Source organism: Lissotriton helveticus, chromosome 2_1, assembly GCF_964261635.1.
Source record: "Lissotriton helveticus chromosome 2_1, aLisHel1.1, whole genome shotgun sequence".
Taxonomy (NCBI): domain Eukaryota; kingdom Metazoa; phylum Chordata; class Amphibia; order Caudata; family Salamandridae; genus Lissotriton; species Lissotriton helveticus.
This window is the reverse complement of record NC_136059.1, coordinates 773,076,102-773,102,054: the sequence shown is the minus strand read 5'-3', so window position 1 is coordinate 773,102,054 and position 25,953 is coordinate 773,076,102. Positions and strand designations below refer to the sequence as shown.

Sequence of the window (25,953 nt, the reverse complement as noted above, 5' to 3'; positions counted from 1 at the left end):
TTCCCTTCAGTGCTAGAGACTATTATGGCAAAGCACTTTTCGAGAACAAAGAACAAAATTGGGGTCGATTTTCTTTGTATTTCTTTTTCAAATATTGGAAAGGGTGTGGTACCTCAGAACAAACCAAGCATTGAAAAAAGTCAAAAGCCTAGCAAACAACGGTTTTGATATAAATGTTTCAGTACTCAAGGAAAAAATTGTGCAGCAGAATTTCATGTATGTCCTTTACAACTTAAATATTATTCAGAGTGGAAATAAAGATAATTTCATATGACTGAAAAGCACTGCCTTAAACTCGTGAACAACATATTCTGTCATATCCGCAATTCGGAATAACCGCCATGAAATGTGCACTAATTAAAAATGTAATATGAGCAATTGTGTGAATCACAACAGAGAACGTGCTCTAGGTGATGAATAAGTGTATTATCACAGAATAGAACTGCACGGACATATGGACATGTCCACATAATACCTACAGCACAAACACTGAAAACTCTTGAAAACTGCAAGAAAGTTAATGAGTTGCATACAGCACAGCACCGAAACACAGCAGCCACAGCTCGGTTTCCGAGTGAAGCCGTCCGCAGCTCTTGCACTAACTCGCACATTTACCCAGTCAGTGCATGAGCATACAGACAAACCGTTTTTTGTTGCAAAGATTCACGCAGGTCCGGTCTAGACCTGGGCGCGTCCTTCATGAATTTCAGAGTTCAGCTGTCTGCACCTCACGCCCTGACTGATACCGTTAAGGCGAGAGCGGCTGTACACTGTGTATTATGCTCACTGCGCGCATACGCTCTGCGCCGACTTGCACATGATGAAACTTTCAGCTGTACAAACGGAGATGTAATCGCAAATGAACTTTTACACAGGTGCACATTGGTCGTCATATGGACCGGTTAGGAAGTTACTGAAACAAAGTTTTCTCCTCAAACAGCAACTAGGGGTCACTTGTTTATCAGCAGCGCACATCCACGGTTCTGTGTTTACTTTGCTTAATAACGTGTGTCCCTTTCTGCAACTGGTTGTCACCTCGTTTTGCTTTAACAAAGACTGCACCGTAATTTTTCTAACGAAGTATCAACGGGCAACATACTGTAAATAAAAAATATACCCTACCAAGATTGTGCTCCAGCCACTGGTGTCCTTCAATCATTTGGTCGATTACAGCGAAGTAATGGGAGGAAGCTTCGTCTGGCATGACCCAGCCTCCAGTAACGATTTCCAACTGTCCATCTTCCACCAATCTGTGGAGTGTTGAAAAGATGATTTGACAATTATTAATGGATTTCCACATATAATAATGACAGCTGCATGAGGAACGTATTACTAAACTAAAATAGGAGACAACCCTACTAGGCCCGCAGGCATCCACCTCTCTTTACTCCACGCAGTATTGATAATACACTAAGGTGAAAACAGATTTTGTCACGGAATCAGCTTGCTAGCGTCAGACAAAACAAGCATTTACAATGCAATGGTTTTGCCTTTGTTAAAGTTAGAGCTATTGGCATTGCTCTTGACATTATTTTTATTTATGTTTTTTTTTAACATAAATAAATGGCATTGTCATTTACAATGCCACTAGCTTTATCTCTCGCAAATGACACACACAAACACACACAGAGCCCCCCCACACAGAGCCCCCACACACACAGCCACACAGAGCCCCCCACACACACAGCCACACAGAGCCCCCCACACACACAGCCACACAGAGCCCCCCACACACACAGCCACACAGAGCCCTCCACACACCCACACAGAGCCTTCCACACACACCCACACAGCACAAGCAGGCAACAGGGGCACACGGAGGCACAAGCAGGCAACAGGGGCACACGGAAGCACAAGCAGGCAACAGGGGCACACGGAGGCACAAGCAGGCAACAGGGGCACGAAAACGGAGGCACAAGCAGGCAACAGGGGCACACGGAGGCACAAGCAGGCGACAGGGGCACACGGAGGCACAAGCAGGCGACAGGGGCACACGGAGGCACAAGCAGGCGACAGGGGCACGAAAACTGAGGCACAAGCAGGCGACAGGGGCACGAAAACGGTGTCACAAGCAGGCAACAGGGGCACGAAAACGGAGGCACAAGCAGGCAACAGGGGCACACGGAGGCACAAGCAGGCAACAGGGACACACGGAGGCACAAGCAGGCAACAGGGTCACGAAAACAAGCACAAGCAGGCAAAAGGGTCACAAGCAGGAATTGTAATTTAGACGGGGCTGAAGTGGAGAACGGTCAGTAGGGAAGTAGTGCGGCTGGTGCAGTGGTACCAGGCCGAAAGGTGAGAGGGGCTGTCTGCACCTCAGTTTGGACAGTTTCCACTACCTAACAGGGATTGGTGGGAGGGGGGGCGTACTTCTTGCTTGCTTTAGGGCTGTTACTTCGGGGACGCAGTGCACGCTCTTGCCTGCTGCCTGCTGCCGCCGGGACACGACAACAGGCAGGGAGAGGACAGGCTGGGTGAGGGCAGGGAGGGGACAGGCTGGGAGAGGGCAGGCTGGGAGAGGGCAGGGAGGGGACAGGCTGGGAGAGGGCAGGTTGGGAGAGGGCAGGCTGGAAGTGGACAAGCTGGGAGAGGACAGGCTGGGAAAGGTCATGGAGGGGACAGGCTGGGAGAGGGCAGGCTGGAAGAGGACAGGCTGGGAAAGGGCAGGGAGGGGACAGGCTGGGAGGGGACAGGCTGGGAGAGGGCAGGCTGGGAGTGGGCAGGCCGGGAGAGGACAGGCCGCGAGAGGACAGGCTGCGAGAGGACAGGCTGCGAGAGGACAGGCTGCGAGAGGACAGGCTGCGAGAGGACAGGCTGCGAGAGGACAGGCTGCGAGAGGACAGGCTGCGAGAGGACAGGCTGCGAGAGGACAGGCTGCGAGAGGGCAGGCTGCGAGAGGGCAGGCTGGGAGTGTGCAGGCTGGGAGAGGACAGGCTGGGAGAGGACAGGCTGGGAGAGGACAGGCTGGGAGAGGACAGGCTGGGAGAGGACAGGCTGGGAGAGGACAGGCTGGGAGAGGACATGATGCGAGAGGACAGGCTGGGAGAGGGCAGGCTGGGAGAGGGCAGGCTGGGAGAGGGCAGGCTGGGAGAGGGCAGGCTGGGAGAGGGCAGGCTGGGAGAGGACAGGGCAGTAAGGGGGAAGGACTGGGGGTGTGCAGTAAGATAAGATTGGGACAGGGGAAACAAGGTAGTGGGGGTGGTGCAGTAGGACTGGGAGTGGCGGCAGCCGGGACGGAATGGGGGTGGCTTGGTGCTGCATAGGTAGGGACCTGTGGCAGTCGGTATTAGCGTCCACCCACACCCCTCCCCCCAGAATAGGCCTTGGGTGTGAGACAGGCTCCCAGCCTGCCCGCGGGAGACAAGCCACTGCGGCTGTAATGTGAGCCACACACCTGGCAGGCAAACAAACACCAGGCCAGACCTGCAGAGCTATCAGAGGGCGGGGAGGGGTCACTACATCAACCCCCTCCCCACCCAACCCCGGTTTGAAAAAAAAAAACATGCCAGGCTGCCTGGGTTATCAGAGGGGGCGGAGAGGTACCTCTACATCTCCCCCCACCCCCCTCCCCCTCCAAGTTTACACCACACATGCCCGGGATGTCTGGGTGATCACAGGGGGCTGATCACTACGCCCCCATCCCTACACGCACAGTTTACCATTCTCCACTCCCGCAGGAGCCACTTCCGTGCATTGTCACCACAACAATACACCTGGGAAGTGAGGCCATGCCCACCCTGGTGCCCTGGTGCGTGCAGGCCCGGGTGGGGCGCAGTGCCACGTTCATTACAGCTCAATGAAGCATCACCGGCGGGACTGGGCACCCCCGGATCACCACAGCCTGGCAGGGACCCCTCCCCCGAGGGCACCCCTGCCGAGCAGGGAGGGGCGGGCAGGTAGAGTGCACCGCGTGGAGCGGGAGGGCACAGAAGGAGGGGCAAGGGGAGGTGTGTGTAAAGAAGGGGGGGGAGCAGGGACTCAAAAAAGTAAAGAAAACATGGTGAAGAGAAAATTACTACAGTGGGTAAAGAAGGCGGAAGCAGGTGGTGAAAAGGGGCTGGCCGGGGTAAGGAAGGATTAAGAAAACAATTTAGGAATTATGGAAAGAAAGGCGAAAGAATGAGAAAGCAGAAAGGGGGGGCTAAGGAGCGTCGGGAGGAACTAAAAGCAGAAGACATAGGAGCAGAGGGAGTAGTAAGGGAAAATAAAAAGAAAGAGTGGATCTAGCAGACAGAGTAAAGGAACGAGTCAGAGGAGACGGTTCAAGGAGGGGTAAAGGGGTGTGAGCTTGGAGGGGATGGGTCGAGGTCAGACATTGGGTTAGGAGAGTACAGAAGATATAAACACAATGAGGGTGTAAGAGGTGGGTGTAAAGTGTGCTTCATAAGTTGACTGATTGAATGCTGGGGATAGAAAAGAAGCGTATCAAAGGGGTGAGTGTGAGTAATATTGTAGGGGCAGGAAGGAGTAAAGGTAACATTTGTAAAGCACATGTTCACCCCTGGGTATCTTGGCGCTGCCTAACAGATGCTTATTCTAATCCCACTCAACGGCGCTCATTGTAAGAATGTATTTGTATTTACTATACCACTGACATCACTGCGGGTATTCGAAGCGCTTTATATAGGCAGGTATGAAAAAAACACCAGGTGCAAGTCGACCATGAGTTGACTTAAGACATAAAAAGCACGTTTCCAATACATGGTCTTATACGAACACACGGGATTTGAGTTCAGTGATGTGTGTGTTGAGCAGTGAGGGTGGTGCAGTGTCTGATGAATTATAGAGGATGTATCGACATTGGGCGGCTGATAAGCCGAGCTGCCCCGCACGGATTTCAGCCTGTGGCCATGGGGTCTAACACAGATCCCCGCAGTCGGTACACGCATGACTTCGCCGAGCCATCAACCACGTGGGGGGGGGGGGGGGGGGGTTAGAAGAAAGCATTAAAAAAAGGGTGATTGGATCGAGGGGGGGCAGCAGAAAGGGGGGTGGGGTGCAGACGGCTGGGCAGAGGAAGAAGAGACGGGAGGGAGGAGAGGTGAGAGAGGTGCTGCAGTGGAAGGAAGCACGAAGAGAGATAGTTATTAGCCACGGGGGGGGGGGGAGAGAATGACGGAGCTAAGAGAAGGGGATGGGGGAAGTCACAGTAATGACTGAAGGCGAGGAGTGACTGCCCTGGCATGAGAGGGGCAGTGTTAACCCCAGTTCACCCCATACCACCCAGGCTGGCCAGCATTCATTTAGTCACTGCTTCTTGCACAGCGCGGCGCGTCACCTCACGACCGCCTCACAGCACTTTATTTCTATTCGTTTTGCTCGTGGTATTTATAGCGCCCAGAGGTACCACTTCTTAGAAGCATAGCAACGCCCGTGGCTTCTAGGTGCTGTACAAGAGATCTTCGATAGGCTTTCAAAAGAGGAACAGTGGAGGGGGAAACGATCGAGAAATGTTCAGGACTCAACAGCAGCCCCATCCATTTCTGAAAACGCACGCCTTCTCCCTTTCTCACATCACGCAGCTTTCCTCGCGCTGCCTGTAACTCCTCTCCGCGCTATCCTGTGCGTGCCCCCGCCCCATCCTGTACCTGTCACCCTGCTGCCCCAACCCTCTTCTGCTGCATCTTTCCCTGCTATGTTCACTCAGCCATTCTCACATATATGGCACTCAGCACCAGTCCAACACAAGTGGCAAGCGCCTTGAAGCAGCTGCCTTCCGGGAGCGACATTGGGCGGCTGATGAGCCGAGCGGCCCCGCACGGATTTCAGCCTTTGGCCATGGGGTCTAACACAGATCCCCGCAGTCGGTACACGCATGACTTCGCCGAGCCATCAACCACGTGGGGGGGGGGGGGTTAGAAGAAAGCATTAAAAAAAGGGTGATTGGATCGAGGGGGGGCAGCAGAAAGGGGGGTGGGGTGCAGACGGCTGGGCAGAGGAAGAAGAGACGGGAGGGAGGAGAGGTGAGAGAGGTGCTGCAGTGGAAGGAAGCACAAAGAGAGATAGTTATTAGCCAAGGGGGGGGGGGGGGGGGAATGACGGAGCTAAGAGAAGGGGATGGGGGAAGTCACAGTAATGACTGAAGGCGAGGAGTGACTGCCCTGGCATGAGAGGGGCAGTGTTAACCCCAGTTCACCCCATACCACCCAGGCATGGGGGTCTCTCCTGAGCCCACTCCCCAAAGTGACCCACTCTTTGGGGAATTGTCACTTCCCCTGATCCCATTAACACTGTTGGACTACTCCAAGCACCCTGGCGCCTTATTCCCTTATGATTGGAGGGCTGGCAGGAGTGAGTGATTGAGTGAGTGAGTGATTGAGTGAGTGATTGAGTGAGTGAGTGTGTGACTGACTGAGTGTGTGTGTGTGTGTGTGTGAGTGAGTGTGTGTGTGAGTATGCGAGTGAATGAGTGAGTGAGAGTGTGTGTGAGTGAGTGAGTACTTTGCACCATAGCACGGCTCAAAATGAAATCACTAAAATAATGCGTTTTCTGCTTTTACACCCCGCCATTCCCTTAAACAACACACTGCAGCTTTATAGATAGGCCAGTGCAGCATAGTTTTCATTGAAAGGCATCAGTGCACATTACTTGAGCACCAGTTACAGTCATTGGGGTAGACAGATTCAGTTTAAGCACGAGAAGAGTCGGTGATGGTGCTTGAGCCTCCCGCCATACTCGAACCTGTTTCCTCAGCTTCGCGGTCGGCCGCTCTTGCCGTTGTGCCACATCCTCATTTTCTAGAGCAGCGGGCACACAGAACATGCTGCCTCTCCAGAAACTGTCAGTCTCAGCATTCACCTGTCCAAAAATAACGCATTATTGTTCCTGAGGTTATGCCTCATTTCTGCCTGCTTCCGTTGTGGAGAGTAGTAAGCCTCTCATAGGGAGGAGGAGGGAATTTCAGTAGAGTTGCGAGAGAAAGTTGGAGAGCCTGAGGTGCTTTCTTTTGTACATTTGTAATGGAGAGTTTACATCTAGTAGTGGAGAGGGAAGAGTCCTTCTCGTGCCGGACAGAGGAGGGTGCACTTTCCGTCGAGGAGAGAGACGCACGCTGCTGGTGGGTGACAGAAAAATGCCCCTACTGTAAGGGAATTAAATGCTTTGCTTATTGAGGAGAGGGGAGCTTAGGGAGGGAGGGGGGAGAGTTGCTTCTGGGTGGAGAAGAGAGAAGTGTGCTGCTGGAACGAGAGGGTCGGCACCTCTTGGGAAGGAGCGGGTATTTGTAGTGACAGAGTGGGGAGTGCACATTCCAGTTCAGGGAGCGTGCTTCTCTCTCTCAGCAGAGGGTGCTGCTAGTGGAGGGGGAGAGTTAGCATGTCTAACGGCGGGAGGGCGGCTCCTGCCAGCGGTTGAGAGAGGGGTGTGCCCGTCGCTCCTGCACGTGTGGAAGTTGTGGTGAGTTTCTTGTCAGCGCTGCGGCTCACTTGCAAACACTGTCTGGGCAAGGAATATTTGCAGGTATTCTGGAAGTGATAGGGAGTAGGGAACACAAAGAAAGGCTCCATGACAGCAAAGGAACCATGCACGGAGGCCAAATGTACACATCTGCCCACAACCCCGAGCAGGAAGGCGGGTGCCGGCAATGCCGGACCAGACTCGGGGGCGTTCCCGAGAACAGGCTTTCGGCTGACGTAGCCAAAAGCCAAAAATTCTCGGGAACGCCCCCGAATCTGGTCCGGCATTGACGGACAGGCCCGTCTTCCAATGGCTAGCCTCCATTTATGGAGCTAGCCAATGAAAGACGGGGGCGGATTCCCAGCCCCATACTATACTCATTAGGTTTTCGCCTAGCGAAACGATGCTTTCGCATCGTTTTCGCCAGGCAAAACCTAAAAAGGAACAAGCCATCGAACAAGAAGCAAGCAAATGAAAGTGACAGGAAAGCCTACCAGTGATAAGAAATGAGCAGTCCCACGAATTGGTCAATATATGGTACATCACAGTTACTAGGGCTGCGTTTCTTTGATTTCTACAGTCTTGAGAAAGCACATGATGAATGGCCACAGGGTGAAACACACGTTGGCAGTATATTTAATGTAACAAAATAATCTTCAGAACTTTTTTTATGGTTTTAGTCACAGCAGTACATTTAATGTAAGAAGGCAATCTTCTGAGCCTTTTCGTCCCAATTTACTCATAAGGAACATAGGGCCATATGTACGCACACATTTTCCCATAGACACAGAATGGGTAAAACTCTGATACGTCTGGCCCATTCAGTGCAATAAATTAATAATTAGGAAAATAAAAAAACAAAATTGCTATTTTGTTCATCTCGAACATTAAAAAGAAAAAAAAACAGCTTGCCACATATCCGACCTGTGAAGAATGAACTGAAGACCTTTTATCAGGTTCAAAATATTGTTCAATATACATGTGTAATCTGAGACCTGTTCTAACCGTTATGGTTTTTTTTATGCATTTATTATATTTATTAGGCACACTCCACAAACTAATTCGCATCAGGCACCATTCATCCGGTTAAAAAAAAATATTCTATGATTGTGGTTAACACTAAGATGTACCATGTACAAAGAACTTAAAGAATGAACAGATAGGTTAATGGCCATGTCCGACCCTGCGTCCACAGACCTAATTCGCAAGCAAAATCCCTTCCATGTCAAATGCCAAAAATGAATGCAGAGGAACGAGTAATAATAACTTTTATAACGTCACCTTGAATGTCTTATGGTCATGATAGGTTCTGAAATCTGACTGAGGTGGTTCAACCATGTCTGAAAGTTTAAAACAACCTGGAGTTAATTAACCAGCTCATTATAGAGAGCATGGCAAACTGTTAGTGGGTGGACATTTTGAAGTATGTATAGATTATTTAGGATGCTTTTTGATCAGATGAGTCCAAACTGATTACTTGCTGAAGTCAATATTCACTCGTAGCCTGACCGTATGATTTATCTATCCTGTAACAAATGCTATGAGAATAGATGCCATTTTTCTAAGGAGTTGCCTCTGGAAGGCCATAATAATTATTATATCTTAACAACAAGGGGAGGGCTCAGCACCGCCGCCGCTGCCCCTGCAGCACAACAGCGTGTCTTGAATATGAGCCTCAAGTAATTCGGTATTAAAACCCCCACACCTTCGACCATGCAAGCTCATGGAGTAATAGTGTGGTTACAAGCAGGCAGGAATAACAACAAGAGTACAGCTGCTACCTCACTGCTCAAAGTGAGCGCTAACTTACTACATCATGTACCACAGTCGCAGCCGTACACAGGTCGATACTCCGAAGCTGGGCGAGAACCATCACATTCTTGACTCGAGTCTGTAAATGTTGCCTCAGCACCATGGCGCCTTCGCACCGAGGCTCCCAGTCAGGTTCAAGCTGCAGAATATGTGCAAGTGACAATATCCTCTGTTTACAACCTTTATTTTAAATGAGTGAAAGATCCCACCTTCTCCAGAGCACAGGAACAAGATCCATGAATCAACAACCAGCGCAGAAGGGCTCTTTTACACCAGGGACAGGCGCCTTGTACAACCCCACTCCACTAAGGACTCAAAGCCCAACAAGCATTGGCCACGCAACCTGGTCGGGAGTTGTGTGCGCGCGCAAAAATAAGCATTGGCCGCGCAACCCAGCTGGGAGTTGTGTGCGCAAAAATTAAATTAAAAAAAGCGAGTGGTGTCGCGAGTTGTGCGACGGGAAAGAGTGCTTTGCACATCACGTGCGCGCTTGTGCGCGTAATAGCAAGCTGGTGGCCGGCCTGGGAAGCACTTTTAAAGCCCCCGTACTAAATTTCTCATCAGAGCAGCGCATGCGCTCACTCCAGCGAGACCTAAAACCAATAGGAGATTCAATTGTTGGATTGCTAGAACCAATATATCATAGTCCATAAGAAATTAGTTGCTTACCTGTAACTTCAGTTCTCTAACATTGTTATCTTTTAAAAATTCATATGATTGAATCATTCTCCGTCCTCACGCTGGGAATCCCCAGTACACTGACACAGCAATATACAGTGTAAAATATACATAAAATACAGAATACAGTGGAAAATGGCAATAGGCCTGAAACAACCTTATATATTTAGTATCACATCCACATCATTAGAAAGAACCTAAATTCCAAGCAATGAGGTGGAAGCTTAACTCCTATTCCTCTACAGGCCACCATAGCTCAGATTTCAAAGCACAAGAGTGAGAATAAAATTCAATTAGCCTCTGGCAAGGGAGGAGGGAGTGTTGCATGTGAATATATCAACGATACCAATGCTGGATAACTGCAGTTACAGGTAAGTAACTAATTTCTCCTCCAATTTTGGATTAGAATAGCAAGCAGTACATATTATAATACATTGCAAAACCGGGAAGCAGGCTCACCTTTACTTAAACAGGTTTATCAGGACTGCCTCTACCACTACTTCGTCAGCTTCTGCATCCACGTCTAGGCAGTAGTGCTTCATGACTCTTCGAGGTGGCTGCACTGCAGATGTCTTTTAACCGCTCCCCTGCTGGTGACGGAACCACTCCGTCATCAGCTGCGGTCTCGCTGTGCTGATGACGGAGCGGTTCCGTCACGGCCCGCTCGGAACACCTGCGCGGCGCGGATTCCGCGCCTGCGCTGAGCGTTCCATTGAGCGGGCAGGGCCGTGACGGAACCGCTCCGTCATGAGCACAGCGCAACCGCGGCTGGTGACGGAGCAGTTCCGTCACCAGCATGCGCCCGCCGCGCGGCTGCCCCGCCCCCTTAGCACTGCGGCGGAATAGCCGCCGCAGTGAAGGGGTTAAGGACACATCAGCACAGAGTGCCACTGATGATGCCATGCTCGTGGTGGAATGCTCCCTCACTTTTCCTTGTAGAGGGTGCATGGCCTTGACATGGCAGAAGGAAATACAGGCTGAGAGCCAATGAGCTATCCCCTGCTTGGCTAGGGGATTACCTGGTATGGACTGCCCAAAAGAGAAACAAAATGTCTGAAATACGTATGCCCATTTGTATTGTCTATGTAGGACCTGAGGAATCTACACAAGTCCAATAAATGCAACACTCTTTCTGCTGTTGTAGATGGATTTGAAAAGAAAGATCGAAAAATGACAGATTTATTTAAATGAAAATCAGATGGAACCATGTATATAAACTTGGGGTTGATTCTCGGATTTACCTAATCCTTTGAGCACTTAACGAAATGTTCCTTGATGGTTAATGCATGAAGTTCTCCTACTCTTCTTGTAGATGTCAAAGCCAGAATTAGAGTTGTTTTACATGAAACACATTTTAAATGTGCCTTATGTATAGGTTCAAAAGGAGGCAAAATTGACTCAGTACTGTATTAAGCACCATTGGAACTGGTCGATGTCAAAGGAGTGGAAATGGTCTAAAGACCCTTTCATAATTCTTTATAATTCTTTGAAGACCGGAGAAGAAGTTGAGAGTTCAGTTCTCCTAAAACTTGAGATTGAAGCCAAATGAATCCTGACTGAAGAGTATTTAAGCCCACTGTTCACTTGGCGGATTTAATAAGGTTTTATTCTTAGTGGATGATGGGCATTATTTCTGCACCATGTACAGAAACTCCTATTTGCTGTAGTAGATCTTTGTGGTTGACTGAGCTAGAGCTTGTGCCAAAATATTTCTACAGTATTGTGGTAGATCCAAATGGCCAAACACTAGGTCGTCACTTACCATGCTGTCAAGTTTAGCAACTTCGAATCGTGATGGAGAATTGCTGCTTGATGTCTACACAGAATCATGGTGCATTGAAGACCAGAGTGCAATGATCGATATTCATGTTAGTCAGCCCCCTCTGGATCAGGGTAAAAGGAGGAAAGGTGTGGGCATATATCTTGGACCAACTGATCAAAAGAGCATTTCCCATCGTCGCTGGATGTCAAAACCACATTTTCTATTCATCAAAATCGCAAACAGATCTATTGTGGCGTGGCCCCATTGAGCGAAAATGTATTCCATCTCCTTCTGTTCTAGTTGCCACTCATGACAATATAACATTTGTCAACTGAGTGCATTTGTCAGATTGTTCAGGCAGCCTGGCAAGTGTTCCACAGTGATGTCAATGTCCTGAGAAATTACCCAGTTCCACAGCAGTTGAGCCTCTTGAGAGGGATCAGGACCGTGTTGCTCTTTGCTTGGCTGCATTGAACATGGAAGTTGCGTTGTCTGTTCTGAATAGGACTGGTTGACCTATTAGCCGCAGAAGGAATGCCTGCAGACCTAGACATATGGCATGGAGTTCTAACACATTGATGTGAAGCGTCTTTTCCATATTCGATCATAAACCTCTGGTTGAGTTACTGCAGGAGCGCTCCCCATCCTTCCATAGATGCATCTATTGTAAGTATCATTCTGTTGGACACGGGTTGGAAAGACAACCCTCTGTTCAAATTTGTTGGAAGTATCTACCACAGCAATGCCAGTCTTAGCCTTCTTGTGACTTGTATGGTATTTTGTAAAGATACCCCAACTTCCATTGCGCATCGAGCTCCTGTTGAACAGGTCTCATGAGGAGTCTACACAAGGGAATAAGGCGTATGCATGATGCCATTAAACCCAGAAGGGATTTGTACTCCCTTACTGTTATCAACTGTTTTACAGAAATGTTCCATGGAACACTTTGCAGCTTCTTTGACCTTCCTAGTGATGGAAAGGCTTTTGCCAGGTACCTGTTGAGTAGTGCACCCAGGAATTGGATCTTTACACCGGGCTCCAATGAAGATTTTTCTCTATTTAAAGAGAGACAACATTTTGCCATTGTGGATCTTCCCGCCTCTTTCTTCGAAGATGCCTTAACAAGTCAGTCATCGAGATATGGAAATACCCAATAGCTTTCTCAACTGAGGAAAGAACCTACAAGAGCACGGCATTTGATTTGAGCCCAAAGGGAAGTGCCTTGAATTGATGATGCTGTTCCACCACCATGAATCTTACATATTTTCGCAGTCTTTGATGAATGGGTATGTGGAAATACGGATCCCAAAGAGCCAAGGAGGTCATGAAATCTCCTCCCTTCATCAAGAGGACTTCTTGTAGGGTAATCATATAAAAATGTTGTTTCTTCAGCAACTTGTTTAGCAGCCTAAGATCCAGAATTGGTCTCCAATGACCAGTTTTCTTTTTGATCAGAAATAATTTGGAGCAAAATCTCTGGTTTCTCTCTGATTTTGAGGATAATTTCTATTGCTCCTTTTAGTAAAGCTCAGAGAATGTTCTGTTTAAGCTCATTCAGACGTAAATGACATTCTTTCTTCGGTAGTGTTAGACCTGGCACCTTGGCGTGAGTTTCCCTTCCACTTTTTGCTGATGTGCCTCCGATGTTTCTGCTGGTGTCCGCTGCTCAGGGCACTGCGCCACGGCCAATCCGTGCCGCAGTGCAAGTGCTCCCAATGTAAAGTGTAAAAGTGATTGATGTCCATGATTGGTTCATTGGATTTACTGTCAGTCCCCAGTAGAGTGCACCAGGAGTGCCAGGGCTTGTGAATGCCAATACTGCTAGTGGGCCTGCAGCACTGGTTGCGCCAACCACAGAAGCAGCCTTTTAAAATATGTCTAGGTCTGCCATTGCAGAGCCTGCGTGCAGTCTGGTACTGTCATGCTGGCTGGGCAAGTGCACACCCTTGCCAGCCTCTAAACCTTCCCTTTGCTTCATATTAGTCACACCTATGGTAGGCCCAAGGGCAGGGTGCATTGTAAGTGTAAGGTAGGACATGCTCTGATGTATGTGGCATGTCCTAATAGTGAATTACAGCCAAATTCGTTTTTCACTATTGTAAGGCTACCTGTTCTCTTAGGCCAAGATGGGCTGCTGGAATTATTACACTCTATAATCCCAGCAGGCTCAGTGAACATGGTAGAAAGTAAAGTTTAGTATGCCTGAACTCAGAATAATAAAATACTTCTTTTAGTAATGTTTATTTTAATATCCTGTGTTTGCAAATGCTACTTTTAGAAAGCTAGCATTTGCTTGCCTAACCATTTCAGCCCGCCTCTGCTAGGAAGGCTGAGAGCCTGGAAAGAGTCAAGAGAGCCACAGAATGCGGTGGATATCATACCACCAGATGGCATTGTGGATCCCAGCAGAGGCCTGTCCCCAGAGGAACTGGCAGACAGGGCAGCAGACAGGGCACATGCAATGGAGATGGCAAAGTTAGCTGAACAAATGGAGATGGAGAAGCAAAAATTGGAGATGGAGAAGCAAAAATTGGAAATGGAGAAGCAAAGATTGGCCATGGAGGCGCAACAATGCCAAATGGATCATGACATGAGATTGAAGGAGTTGGAGCTGAGAGGTTTGGGAACAACTCCTTCTGGTGGCAGCACAACGCCGGTGCAGGTAGAGTCCAGGGTGTACATACCCAAAGATGTGGTTAAGGAGTTCTTTAAGGGGGATGACATAGGACAGTGGTTTAGGGCCTATGAAGTAGCCATGTCCTCCCACCGGGTCCCTGACAAGGACTGGGGAGCGGGGTTGTGGGGGAGGTTCCTTAGCGAAGGGCGGGACACCCTACTAGATTTGCCCACTGAAGAACACCGTTCCTATCCCCACATGAAAGAGGCCTTAATGACCAGGTATGGGCTAACCCCTGAAATGTACAGACAGAGGTTCAGGGGGTGTGAAAAGCGTCCTGGGAGTACGTATGTGGACTATGTGACCAGTTTCTGCAGAGCACTGGATGGTTGGGTGAAGGGTAGTAAGGTAAATGATTTTCAGGGGCTCCTTGATTTAATGGCATGGGAGCACTTGTCACAACATTGTTTTCCTGAGCTACGCCAGCACCTGAGTGATAGCAAGCTGTCCAACCCGAGGAAGCTTGCTGAGGAGGCGGACCGCTGGCTCAGCACCAGGGTCCACAAGGGTCCAATGGGAGACTCCGCCAGGGGTGGGCAGGGTCCCCAGCAGAAGAGTGGGGGGGACAGGGGTAAACCAAGAGGGTTCCAGCGAGGCCCCCAAAGTAATCCCCAAGGGAACCAGCAGAGAGGTTCTCAGCCTCCCCCACCCCCGAAGCAGACCGGGGCCCCGACAGGTAGACCTGTTCCAAAGGGGCCCTTCAATTGTTACAGGTCTGGTGACCCGGGTCACATTTCCACTGATCCTAAGTGTCGCCTGTTTGGTAAACCAGCACCCACTGGTGCTCCACCCCGGCAAGTGGCTAGTGTTAATTTGGGGGAAGAAGTAGTAGTCCCCTGGGGTGGAGATCCTGTCCAGATGACCCTAGTCTCTTTAGGAGACAGTGAGATGGTACCTGAGAACTACATGCCCTCTAACACTAAGAAATATGGGCAGGTGGTGACCATCAATGGTAAGAAAGCTGAGGCTCTTAGAGATACAGGAGCCAGTGTGACTGCAGTGAGGCAGCACCTGGTGTCTCAAGAGCAGGTTGTACCCCATGCCTACTGTAGGGTTGTCAATGCTGACAACTAAGAGAGTCAGTGTCCGATGGCTCAAGTTCCCTTCGAGTGTGGGGGGGGGTCTCTGGTACTCTGCAGGTTTGTGTGAGAAAGGCCATGCCTGTAGACTGTTTGCTAGGGAATGACCGGGAAGACTCCCCTTGGGAAAAGGTGGAGAAGACGACCCACCTGAGGATGGTGGGCCTGCCTGACTGGGCGTGCGTGACCACCCGGTCAATGGCAGCCAGTAGGGGTGCTCAAGAGATCCTGGGGCCTGAAGGAGAGGCCCAGGAACCGGCCTTAGAGAGGAGGCGCAGGGGGCAAGGGAAACCGGCCCCTGAAGTTCCCACGGTCCAGGAAGAAGCAGACCTTGAGAGGGATGCCCTGGAGCCTACAGGGGAACAGATTGCTGAACTGGGGGACCTGCCTGAGCTGACCCATTGGCAGCAAGAAGGAGGCCCCTCCAGGGAGGAATTCTGCAGGGAGGAGAAAGAATGCCCTTCTCTCATGGGTATGCGGCAGCAGGCTGCAGACCAGGCCAATGGTGTTCAGTCTGGAACACATTATGTGTACTGGGAGAATGATATACTGTATTCAGAGCCTAAGGTTGCTGAACCTGGGTCAGCCCATGTGCTGGTGGTACCCCAGAAGTTCAGAGCCTTCCTACTGGGGCTGGCTCATGATGTGCCTTTAGAAGGACATTTGGGGATGGACAAGGCCTATGACAGGCTTGTCACCCACTTTCATTGCCCCCAAATGCACAAGAGCTCAGATGCTCACTGTAGATCTTGTCAGACTTGCCAGGCAAGTGGTAAGAGCGGAGGGAAGCACAAGGCTCCTCTGCAACCCTTCCCCGTGGTCAGTACTCCATTCCAGCGAGTGGGTATTGACATTGTTGGGCCTCTGGACCCCAAGACAGCCATGGGCAACAGGTTCATCCTGGTCTTGGTGGACCATGCCACCCAGTACCCTGAAGCCATCCCTCTGAGGACAGTGATGGCCCCCGTGGTGGGACGGGCACTGATGGGAATTTTCTCACGAGTGGGATTCCCTCTAGAGGTGGTGAGTGACAGGGGCACCAATTTCATATCCAAGTATATGAAATCTCTTTGGCAAGAGTGTGGTGTAACATACAAGTTCACCACCCCTTAACACCCCCAAGGAAATGGGTTGGTTGAGAGATTCAACCGAACCTTAAAAGGCATGATCACGGGCCAGGAAGGTCCAATGAGGCGTAAGTGGGACATCCTCTTGCCATGCCTTCTCTTTGCATACCGTGAGGTGCCAGAGAAGTCACGAGGGTTCAGCCCCTTTGAGCTACTCTATGGTCACCCAGTGAGAGGACCTCTGAGTTTGGTAAAGGAAGGCTGGGAGCAATCTCCCAGGAAACCTCCCCAGAATGTATACAGTTACATGCTGGCCTTCAGAAACCAGACCAGGCGATTCAGGCAACTTGCTGAGGCAAATCTGGAAGCCAGCCAGGAAGAGATGAAGCGGTGGTACGACCAGAATGCCACTCTGGTAGAGCTTCAACCTGGACAAAAGGTGTGGGTCTTGGCCCCAGTGGAGCCTTGTGCACTTCAGGATAAGTGGACAGGTCCATTTGAGGTTGTGGAGCGCAAGAGTCCTGTCACCTACTCGGTGGACAGGCAGTCTTCCTGGAACCCTTTGAGGGTCCTACATGTTAACCGCCTTAAGCCCCACTTGGTGCGGTCCGAGGTGGGCATGCTCTTGGCAAGTGATGATGGGATGGACTGAGCCTCTTCCTGACCTCTTGGTCGCCTCTGAGAAAGATGGGTCAGTAGATGGAGTTAACCTCTCACCCACCCTGATGCCTGAGCAACAGGAAGACTGCCGCCAATTGCTGGGACAGTTTCCAGATCTGTTCTCCCTGGTTCCTGGTGTCACAGATTGGTGCGTCCATGATGTGGACACAGGAGACAGCTTACCTGTGAGGCATAAGGCCTACAGAGTAACTGACAGGGTCAGAGCCTGCATCAAGGAGGAGGTCTCGAAAATGCTTGCTCTTAGGGTGGTTGAGTCCTCCAGCAGTCCTTGGTCCAGCCCCGTGGTCTTGGTCCCAAAGGCTGCTGCGCCGGGAGCCATACCTGAATTCCGGTTCTGTGTGGACTACAGGGGACTCAATTCAGTCACCAAGACTGACACGCACCCCATCCCTAGAGCTGATGAGCTCATTGATCGGCTAGGGGCTGCCCGGTTCCTCAGCACGTTTGATTTAACGTCTGGGTACTGGCAGATCGCCTTGACCGATGGGGCAAAAGAGAGGTCAGCATTCTCTACACCAGATGGGCATTTCCAGTTCCGGGTTATGCCATTTGGAATGAACAATGCCCCTGCCACCTTCCAAAAACTGGTCAATCAAGTGTTGGCGGGACTGGCTGAGTTCAGCGCCGCCTACCTGGATGACATCGCAGTGTTCAGCAGCACATGGAAAGACCACCTGCGACACCTCTGGGAAGTGTTGATGGCACTGCGCAAGGCAGGCCTCACGATCAAGGCAAGCAAGTGCCACATCGGGCAGGGCTCAGTGGTGTACTTGGGACACAAAGTGGGGAGTGGCAAGGTGGCACCCGTGCAACCCAAAATTGAGACCATCCTGGCTTGGGAACCCCCAAGACCCAGACTGCAGTGAGAGCCTTTCTGGGGCTCACTGGGTACTACAGGAGGTTTGTCAAGGGCTATGGCACTATTGTTGCCCCCTTGACAGAGCTGACTTCTAAGAAGCAGCCCAGGAATGTGATCTGGACTGACACCTGTCAGAAGGCTTTTGACACACTGAAAACTGCCATGTGCACGGCGCCCGTGCTCTTGGCCCCTGATTTCTCCAAGGAATTTCTAGTGCAAACAGACGCTTCAGAGCATGGTGTAGGGGCTGTTCTCTCACAGATGACTGAGGAGGGCTGGGACCAACCTGTAGCCTTCATCAGTAGGAAGTTACTTCCCGGGAACGTAGGTGGAGTGCAATAGAGCGAGAAGCTTTTACTGTGGTCTGGGCACTGAAGAAGCTAAGACCCTACTTGTTTGGGTCTCACTTCCGGGTTCAGACAGACCACAGGCCCCTCAGATGGTTGATGCAAATGAGGGGTGAGAACCCAAAACTGTTGAGGTGGTCCATCTCCCTACAAGGTATGGACTTCACGGTGGAACATCGCCCTGGCACAGATCACGCCAATGCTGACGGTCTGTCCAAGTTTTTCCACCTTAGTGATGAGGAACTCCCTGGGGAAGGGTAGTTCTCCCCACATTTCAGCTGGAGGGGACACGTGTTAGACCTGGCACCTTGGTGTGAGTTTCCCTTCCACTTTTTGCTGATGTGCCTCGGATGTTTTTGCTGGTGTCCGCTGCTCAGGGCACTGCGCCACGGCCAATCCATTCCGCAGTGCAAGTGCTCCCAATGTAAAGTGTAAAAGTGATTGATGTCCATGATTTGTTCATTGGGTTTACTATCAGTCCCTAGTAGAGTGCACCAGGAGTGCCAGGGCTTGTGAATGCCAATACTGATAGTGGGCCTGCAGCGCTGGTTGCGCCACCCACAGAAGCAGCCTTTTAAAATATGTCTAGGTCTGCCATTGCAGAACCTGCGTGCAGTCTGGTACTGTCATGCTGGCTGGGCAAGTGCACACACTTGCCAGCCTCTAAACCTTCCCTTTGATTAATATTAGTCACCCCTATGGTAGGCCCAAGGGCAGGGTGCATTGTAAGTGTAAGGTAGGACATGCTCTGATTTATGTGGCATGTCCTAATAGTGAATTACAGCCAAATTAGTTTTTCACTATTGTAAGGCTACCTGTTTTCTTAGGCCAAGATGGGCTGCTGGAATTATTACACTCTATAATCCCAGCAGGCACAATGAACATGGTAGAAAGTCAAGTTTAGTATGCCTGAACTCAGAATAATAAAATACTTATTTTAGTAAAGTTTATTTTAATATCCTGTGTTTGAAAATGCTACTTTTAGAAAGCTATACAAAAGGGGATGATGGACGGAGCGTTTGAGCAAATCAAACACTCACCCCCAGTCAACTGATCTGGGTTTAATCCACCACCATTCTTTAGCCCACTCAGCCACCCCATTTCAGACATGGCTATATGCAAATCAGTCTGACCCTGTGCCTCATGGGAACAGTACAGCCCGAACTGCCAAGCCATGTCTTCCATGGACTGGAAACAAGCATCCTGGGACCGGTTTCGGATTCATAATCCTCATCAGCCAGGCTATCTTGAATCCAGTGGCCAAGTGAGCAAGGGACTCACGTCTGAGCATACCCTGCCACACTTAGGGCGAACAAAGCGATACAAAAGGGGATGATGGACGGAGTGTTTGAGCAAATCAAACACTCACCCCCAGTCAACTGATCTGGGTTTAATCCACCACCATTCTTTAGCCCACTCAGCCACCCCATTTCAGACATGGCTATATGCAAATCAGTCTGACCCTGTGCCTCATGGGAACAGTACAGCCCGAACTGCCAAGCCATGTCTTCCATGGACCGGAAACAAGCAACCTGGGACCGGTTTCGGATTCATAATCCTCATCAGCCAGGCTATCTTGAATCCAGTGGCCAAGTGAGCAAGGGACTCATGTCTGAGCATACCCTGCCACACTTAGGGCGAACAAAGCGATACAAAAGGGGATGATGGACTGGGCGTTTGAGCAAATCAAACACTCACCCCCAGTCAACTGATCTGGGTTTAATCCACCACCATTCTTTAGCCGACTCAGCCACCCAATTTCAGACATGGCTATATGCAAATCAGTCTGACCCGTGCCTCATGGGAACAGTACAGCCCGAACTGCCAAGCCATGTCTTCCATGGACCGGAAACAAGCATCCTGGGACCGGTTTCGGATTCATAATCCTCATCAGCCAGGCTATCTTGAATCCAGTGGCCAAGTGAGCAAGGGACTCACGTCTGAGCATACCCTGCCACACTTAGGGCGAACAAAGCGATACAAAAGGGGATGATGGACGGAGCGTTTGAGCAAATCAAACACTCACCCCCAGTCAACTGATCTGGGTTTAATCCACCACCATTCTTTAGCTCACTCAGCCACCCCCTTTCAGACAGGGCTATATGCAAATCCGTCTGACCCTGTGCCTCATGGGAACAGTACAGCCCGAACTGCCAAGCCATGTCTTCCATGGACCAGAAACAAGCATCCTGGGACCGGTTTCGGATTCATAATCCTCATCAGCCAGGCTATCTTGAATCCAGTGGCCAAGTGAGCAAGGGACTCACGTCTGAGCATACCCTGCCACACTTAGGGCGAACAAAGCGATACAAAAGGGGATGATGGACGGAGCGTTTGAGCAAATCAAACACTCACCCCCATGGCTTGGCAGTTCGGGCTGGACTGTTCCCATGAGGCACAGGGTCAGACTGATTTGCATATAGCCATGTCCGAAATGGGGTGGCTGAGTGGGCTAAAGAATGGTGATGGATTAAACCCAGATCAGTTGACTAGGGGTGAGTGTTTGATTTGCTCAAACGCTCCGTCCATCATCCCCTTTTTGTATCGCCTTGTTCGCCCTAAGTGTGGCAGGGTATGCTCAGACGTGAGTCCCTTGCTCACTGGGCCACTGGATTCAAGATAGCCTGGCTGATGAAGACTATGAATCCGAAACCGGTCCCAGGATGCTTGTTTCCGGTCCATGGAAGACATGGCTTGGCAGTTCGGGCTGGACTGTTCCCATGAGGCACAGGGTCAGACTGATTTGCATATAGCCATGTCCGAAATGGGGTGGCTGAGTGGGCTAAAGAATGGTGATGGATTAAACCCAGATCAGTTGACTGGGGGTGAGTGTTTGATTTGCTCAAACGCTCCGTCCATCATCCCCTTTTGTATCGCTTTGTTCGCCCTAAGTGTGGCAGGGTATGCTCAGACGTGAGTCCCTTGCTCACTTGGCCACTGGATTCAAGATAGCCTGGCTGATGAGGATTATGAATCCGAAACCGGTCCCAGGATGCTTGTTTCCGGTCCATGGAAGACATGGCTTGGCAGTTCGGGCTGGACTGTTCCCCTGAGGCACAGGGTCAGACTGATTTGCATATAGCCATGTCCGAAATGGGGTGGCTGAGTGGGCTAAAGAATGGTGATGGATTAAACCCAGATCAGTTGACTGGGGGTGAGTGTTTGATTTGCTCAAACGCTCCGTCCATCATCCCCTTTTGTATCACTTTTAGAAAGCTAGCATTTGCTTGCCTAACCATTTCAGCCCGCCTCTGCTAGGATGTGTATCTGACTGTCTGGGTTATGTGAGAGACAGGGCTGGGGGATGACAGGTGGTGAATGCAAGGATTACACCTTAGTGGGAGGTGGGAGTGCCCCTGGACTCTGAATAGGGTTGTGCTCTGCCACCACAATGCTGGCTCCACCTCCTGGAGAGCGACTGATGACTCAGCCCGACACCTGGCCCAGGAAGAGGGAGGACTGTCAACAAAGTCATCCTGGCTGCCCCTGTCCACACAATGCTGGCTCCACCTCCTGTGGAGCGTCTGCTGTGCCATCCCTGCTTCCTGTAAGGAGAGACCAGAGTACACCCAACAAAGTGCTTAGAGACTGAAAGAAGTTAGGCAAAGGCCCCCCTGGCCTGTAAGAACAAAGAAAATGCTGTATAAAAGTAGGAGCCCTGCTCCTTGCAAACTAGAATCCTGTTTCCCACAACGAACCTCTGCCCAACTAGAAGGAGAAGAAGAAGCTGGAAGGACTGGCCTGCTGTCTGCCTTGCTGAGGAAGGAGAGGAGAAGACTTATTGAAAAGACTTTGCTGACTTGTGCTAGAAACTTTCTCCAAGGCCTTGATTGAGCTTGCCCCCTGATCTGAACCCCAGGACCAGTGGGTTATCCTGTGCTTTGGCTCGTCTGACATCTGAGGTCGAGTATTTCCTCCCGCCGGAGGTGGAGTCTGCGCCCTCTCGCCCCCTCCTAGGGCCGTGGTACCTGGGAGCCAGCCTGCCCTCTTGCCCGTGAGAGCCTTGCTCTGTTTAGAGTCGCTCTCCGCCCTCGGGCTAAGGCCGGCCGCTCCTCTGCCCCCGCCTGCTACTGGAGTGCCTGAGCGTGTCTTCGCCCCTACCGCCGAAATCCAGGACCCAAGAGCAGCCTACAGCCTGGACGGCCGCCTGTGCATGGCAGTGCACCCGGCCGCCCCGCTTTGCCCTTTCGTCCCAGGAGAGGCCGCGCCACATCTTGAAGGGACCCCCCCTCGGCACAGTCCGTGCTGAGGGCTCCCATGCTGCGCCCCGCCTGACGGAGATCGTCTGCCTTTGACCAGAACCCCAAGCACTCTCCGTGACTGCGCACACTCGTGGAGCGCGCCGCGGGAACCGGAACACACTGTAAGTCGTACCAACCACTTCCGCGCACAGGGCTTGTCTCGGGCTCGGGGCCCGCAACCTTCTTCTTTCCCCGTAGCCCTGTGCGTCGCTTCGGTGGTCTAGGTACGTCCCCCCCTCATCACGACTGAACGCTTCATTTATCACCACCCGAAGCCCGGTTCAGCCTTGACGTGCCTCGTAGCGCCTCTCCCAAGCGAACTCGAGCCTCGGAGCCTCTGGGCAGCAGCGAGCATAACCTTGGTGACAGCCCCGTACGCTTCATTGTCGGGAGCGGTACGTCGCGTACCCCAGCTCACGCGAGAAGCGTGAGTATTGGAAGTGGTGCCGGGATTTCACACGTCCGAAGCGCACCGAAGCGCTACCAAGTGCAGGACCGAGTCCCTGAGGTCCCAGAGGGGTAGAAACTTACCTAATCCGTTTAAAAACCAACAAAGAACTAAGAGAACCGTTTTTGAAGCAAAATAGACTAAAAAGGAAACATTTGAAATGTATCGTAGAACACAGTCTATTTACAATCTGGTGGCCTAAACTAAAATCGTTATATTGGTCTTGTGATAAGCCTTATCTGCACAGAGATATTTTCATATAAAGAGAACGTATTTTCATATATCCACAGCCTGGTGTCCATTTGTGGGGTGATTGGTACATTTACTGTGTGTGTAATTACAAATGCTTAACCCAGAAATGCCTGAAGAATAGCCTTGGCTGCTCACGCCACGCACCTAGAGGGTGAGCAAGGGTAATTCTAAGGGGTCATCCTTCGCCCTGACTTAGAGGAGAGAGTCCCTGCTTGTCACAAGTGAATACTTGCGCCAACCAGAGACCCCCAATTCTAACAGGTCGGTTAATGGGGGGTCCTCTAGAGGAATTCTAATGTATGACCTGAAGGAACAATTTGCCTCACTCATTTGTCCAATGTTAGAGCCTCCCACACAGGAGCAAACAGGGAAATTCTCCCTCCAATTTTACTGTGGAAGATGGAAAGGTGAGGCCGGCAGAGAGTCAAGCTATTCTCTGGGTGTCATTGGTGCCTGATTAAGAAGCACTTCTCTTTCTCCCTGATGATCTCCCATAGGACTGCCTCTGACTCCAGTTGTAGTAGTATCCTTGATCATTTCCAGATTTTCTGTTAGGATAATATAACCATTGATTTTCATATTGATAGAATCCTCCCCTCAAGCTTTAAGATCTTCGAAAGGCACGAAAGCTAGAAGATGAAAATCTGCAATACTGTAAGAGACTCAAAGCCTTGGCAGTATCTATTTTGAGACTCTGGAGTGCTTATCCTTGCTGAAAAAAGTAAGAACATCAAAACGCATTTCCAAAATCTTTGCTTGCACCTCAGGATGAAAGGCTGTGAATTTTAGCCAACCATGCCTTTTTTACACTGTTCCTTCTCCAACCTGGCGAAATCCTGCGTTAGATACATCCACTGCTGCATCAATGATGAAAGAAGAAGTGAGTTCTCCCTCCTTACGAATAGCTCTCACTGTCTCACTCTTAACCTCTGGCATGAGATCAAGCAAATGTGCAATATCATTCCACATCTTGCAATCACAATGCGCTAATATTGCCAAAGTATTGGCAGACTTGATTGAGGCCGCTAATATAATGAGATTTTTCTGTCTAAGTTATCTATGTGCCTACTATCTCTATCTAGCGGCCTGGAGGCAGGATTAAGTGGAAATTTAAATCTTCTTTGAGCTGTAGAGGAGATTACTGAATCTGCCCGGTAAGGCAACCTGGAACTCTCTCTGGAGCTTTATATTTTGTCTCCAGACGAGGTTTCACAGCCTGATCTGCAGTCAGGATCTTCATTAGTTTAAGCCCTTCTGACCAAATAAAACCCAAGATTGCCAAGCTCTCATAGGGTTCGGAGATTGCTCTATAAAGCCGTAAAAAAGCATTGTTCATCTACAGCCTTTATATGAAGTTTACATTCTTTTGAAGCTCTTTCCATCAAAGAATGACATTTGGAAATACCATCCATCTGATCTTGAGGGACAGGTGTGTCCATCCCCTTTTCTAGGGGTCACAACATCATCTACTATTTCATCTTGACCTCCTTCATCTAGTGAAGTTCACCTACAGTCTAATTTACATTGGTGTAGCTAGAATGATTGGAGTCATTGTTACCCATGACTTCAGGTATAGGTGGAACCACTAGTCTTTGAACTACTCTGGGTGATGCTCTAGGTAGTGGTGGAGGGGAAAGTGGTAACAGCTGTGGAGGTGAATTAGTGGACACAAGAGTAGGCTGATGTGGTGGTTGTTGTGGTACCAACTTTTGAAAAGGTTTCATTGTTTGTTGTAATGTAGTAGAAAAAAGCTACAGGCACCTGCACAACCTTAGAGCATCCATGTCTAAGAGGAATGCAAGACCTTGAGGTTTTAGGAAAACTATCCTGATGATAATCAACGTCTGAATAAAAGTAATTTTCCTCCATGTCTGCACCGAATTCCGGAACATATTGAACATTCAACTGAGTTGGGCTATACACAGTCTGTGAACCATATTCACTTGCCTCATTTTCCTGATCAGACTGCAGAATATGCGCTGGTGATAATGTTTATATCTTTAATGGAGAAAGCAGAGGCATGAAAACGGCATTTGATGGTGTCAACGACCTTTGTCGTCGATAACATAGTCTCTACCGTCGACGGCTTGGCCACTGTCGACGACAAAGCCATAGTTGACGGGGCTGATTTCTTCCTCGACGGGGTCAGCATCAATTGGTCCAGAGTGGATACCATTGACGTCAACAGGATCGTCAACAGTGTTGTCCCCATCAATGCTGAAGGTCTCATTATCGATGGTATTGTAGCTGACAATGTTCTTGCCGAAGACTGAGGTTTTGTAGATTTGTTATTCTTTTTTTCCAGGTTGATCCTCAATGACAGCTAATGACTCCTTAGATGCATGTTTTACATGTTTATAGTCAGAAGGGGTGGCTGCAAGTGCTTTTCCAAACAACTCCAAATCAAGAAGCTGAATAACCCCCCTTTTTTGCGTGGCCTTTGAGAGAGTGCTTAGAGGAAAACTTTTGATGGAATCTTCCCCTGAAGAGAGGACATCAACTTTAGAAGGAGAAATATTCTCTTTTGCCATTATATACAAAGCCAACCTTCTTTCTCTGTCCTTAAGAGTAAAGAACAAGTTACTTACCTTCAGTAAAAGTATATCTGTAAGAAACATTAGTTAGTTATAGATTCCTGACCTTAAAATTAA

General features: G+C 49.9%; 1 protein-coding gene across 1 annotated transcript in view; it reads right to left on the bottom strand.

Moving 5' to 3' along the window:
• Positions 1-25,953, bottom strand: part of MAN2A1 (mannosidase alpha class 2A member 1) — a 1,212,885-nt gene that overhangs the window by 860,203 nt on the left and 326,729 nt on the right. Inside the window, exon 5 of the mRNA XM_078675492.1 lies at positions 1,123-1,250. Coding sequence (XP_078531618.1) covers positions 1,123-1,250 — 128 coding nt within the window. The remainder of the gene's footprint in view (positions 1-1,122; positions 1,251-25,953) is intronic.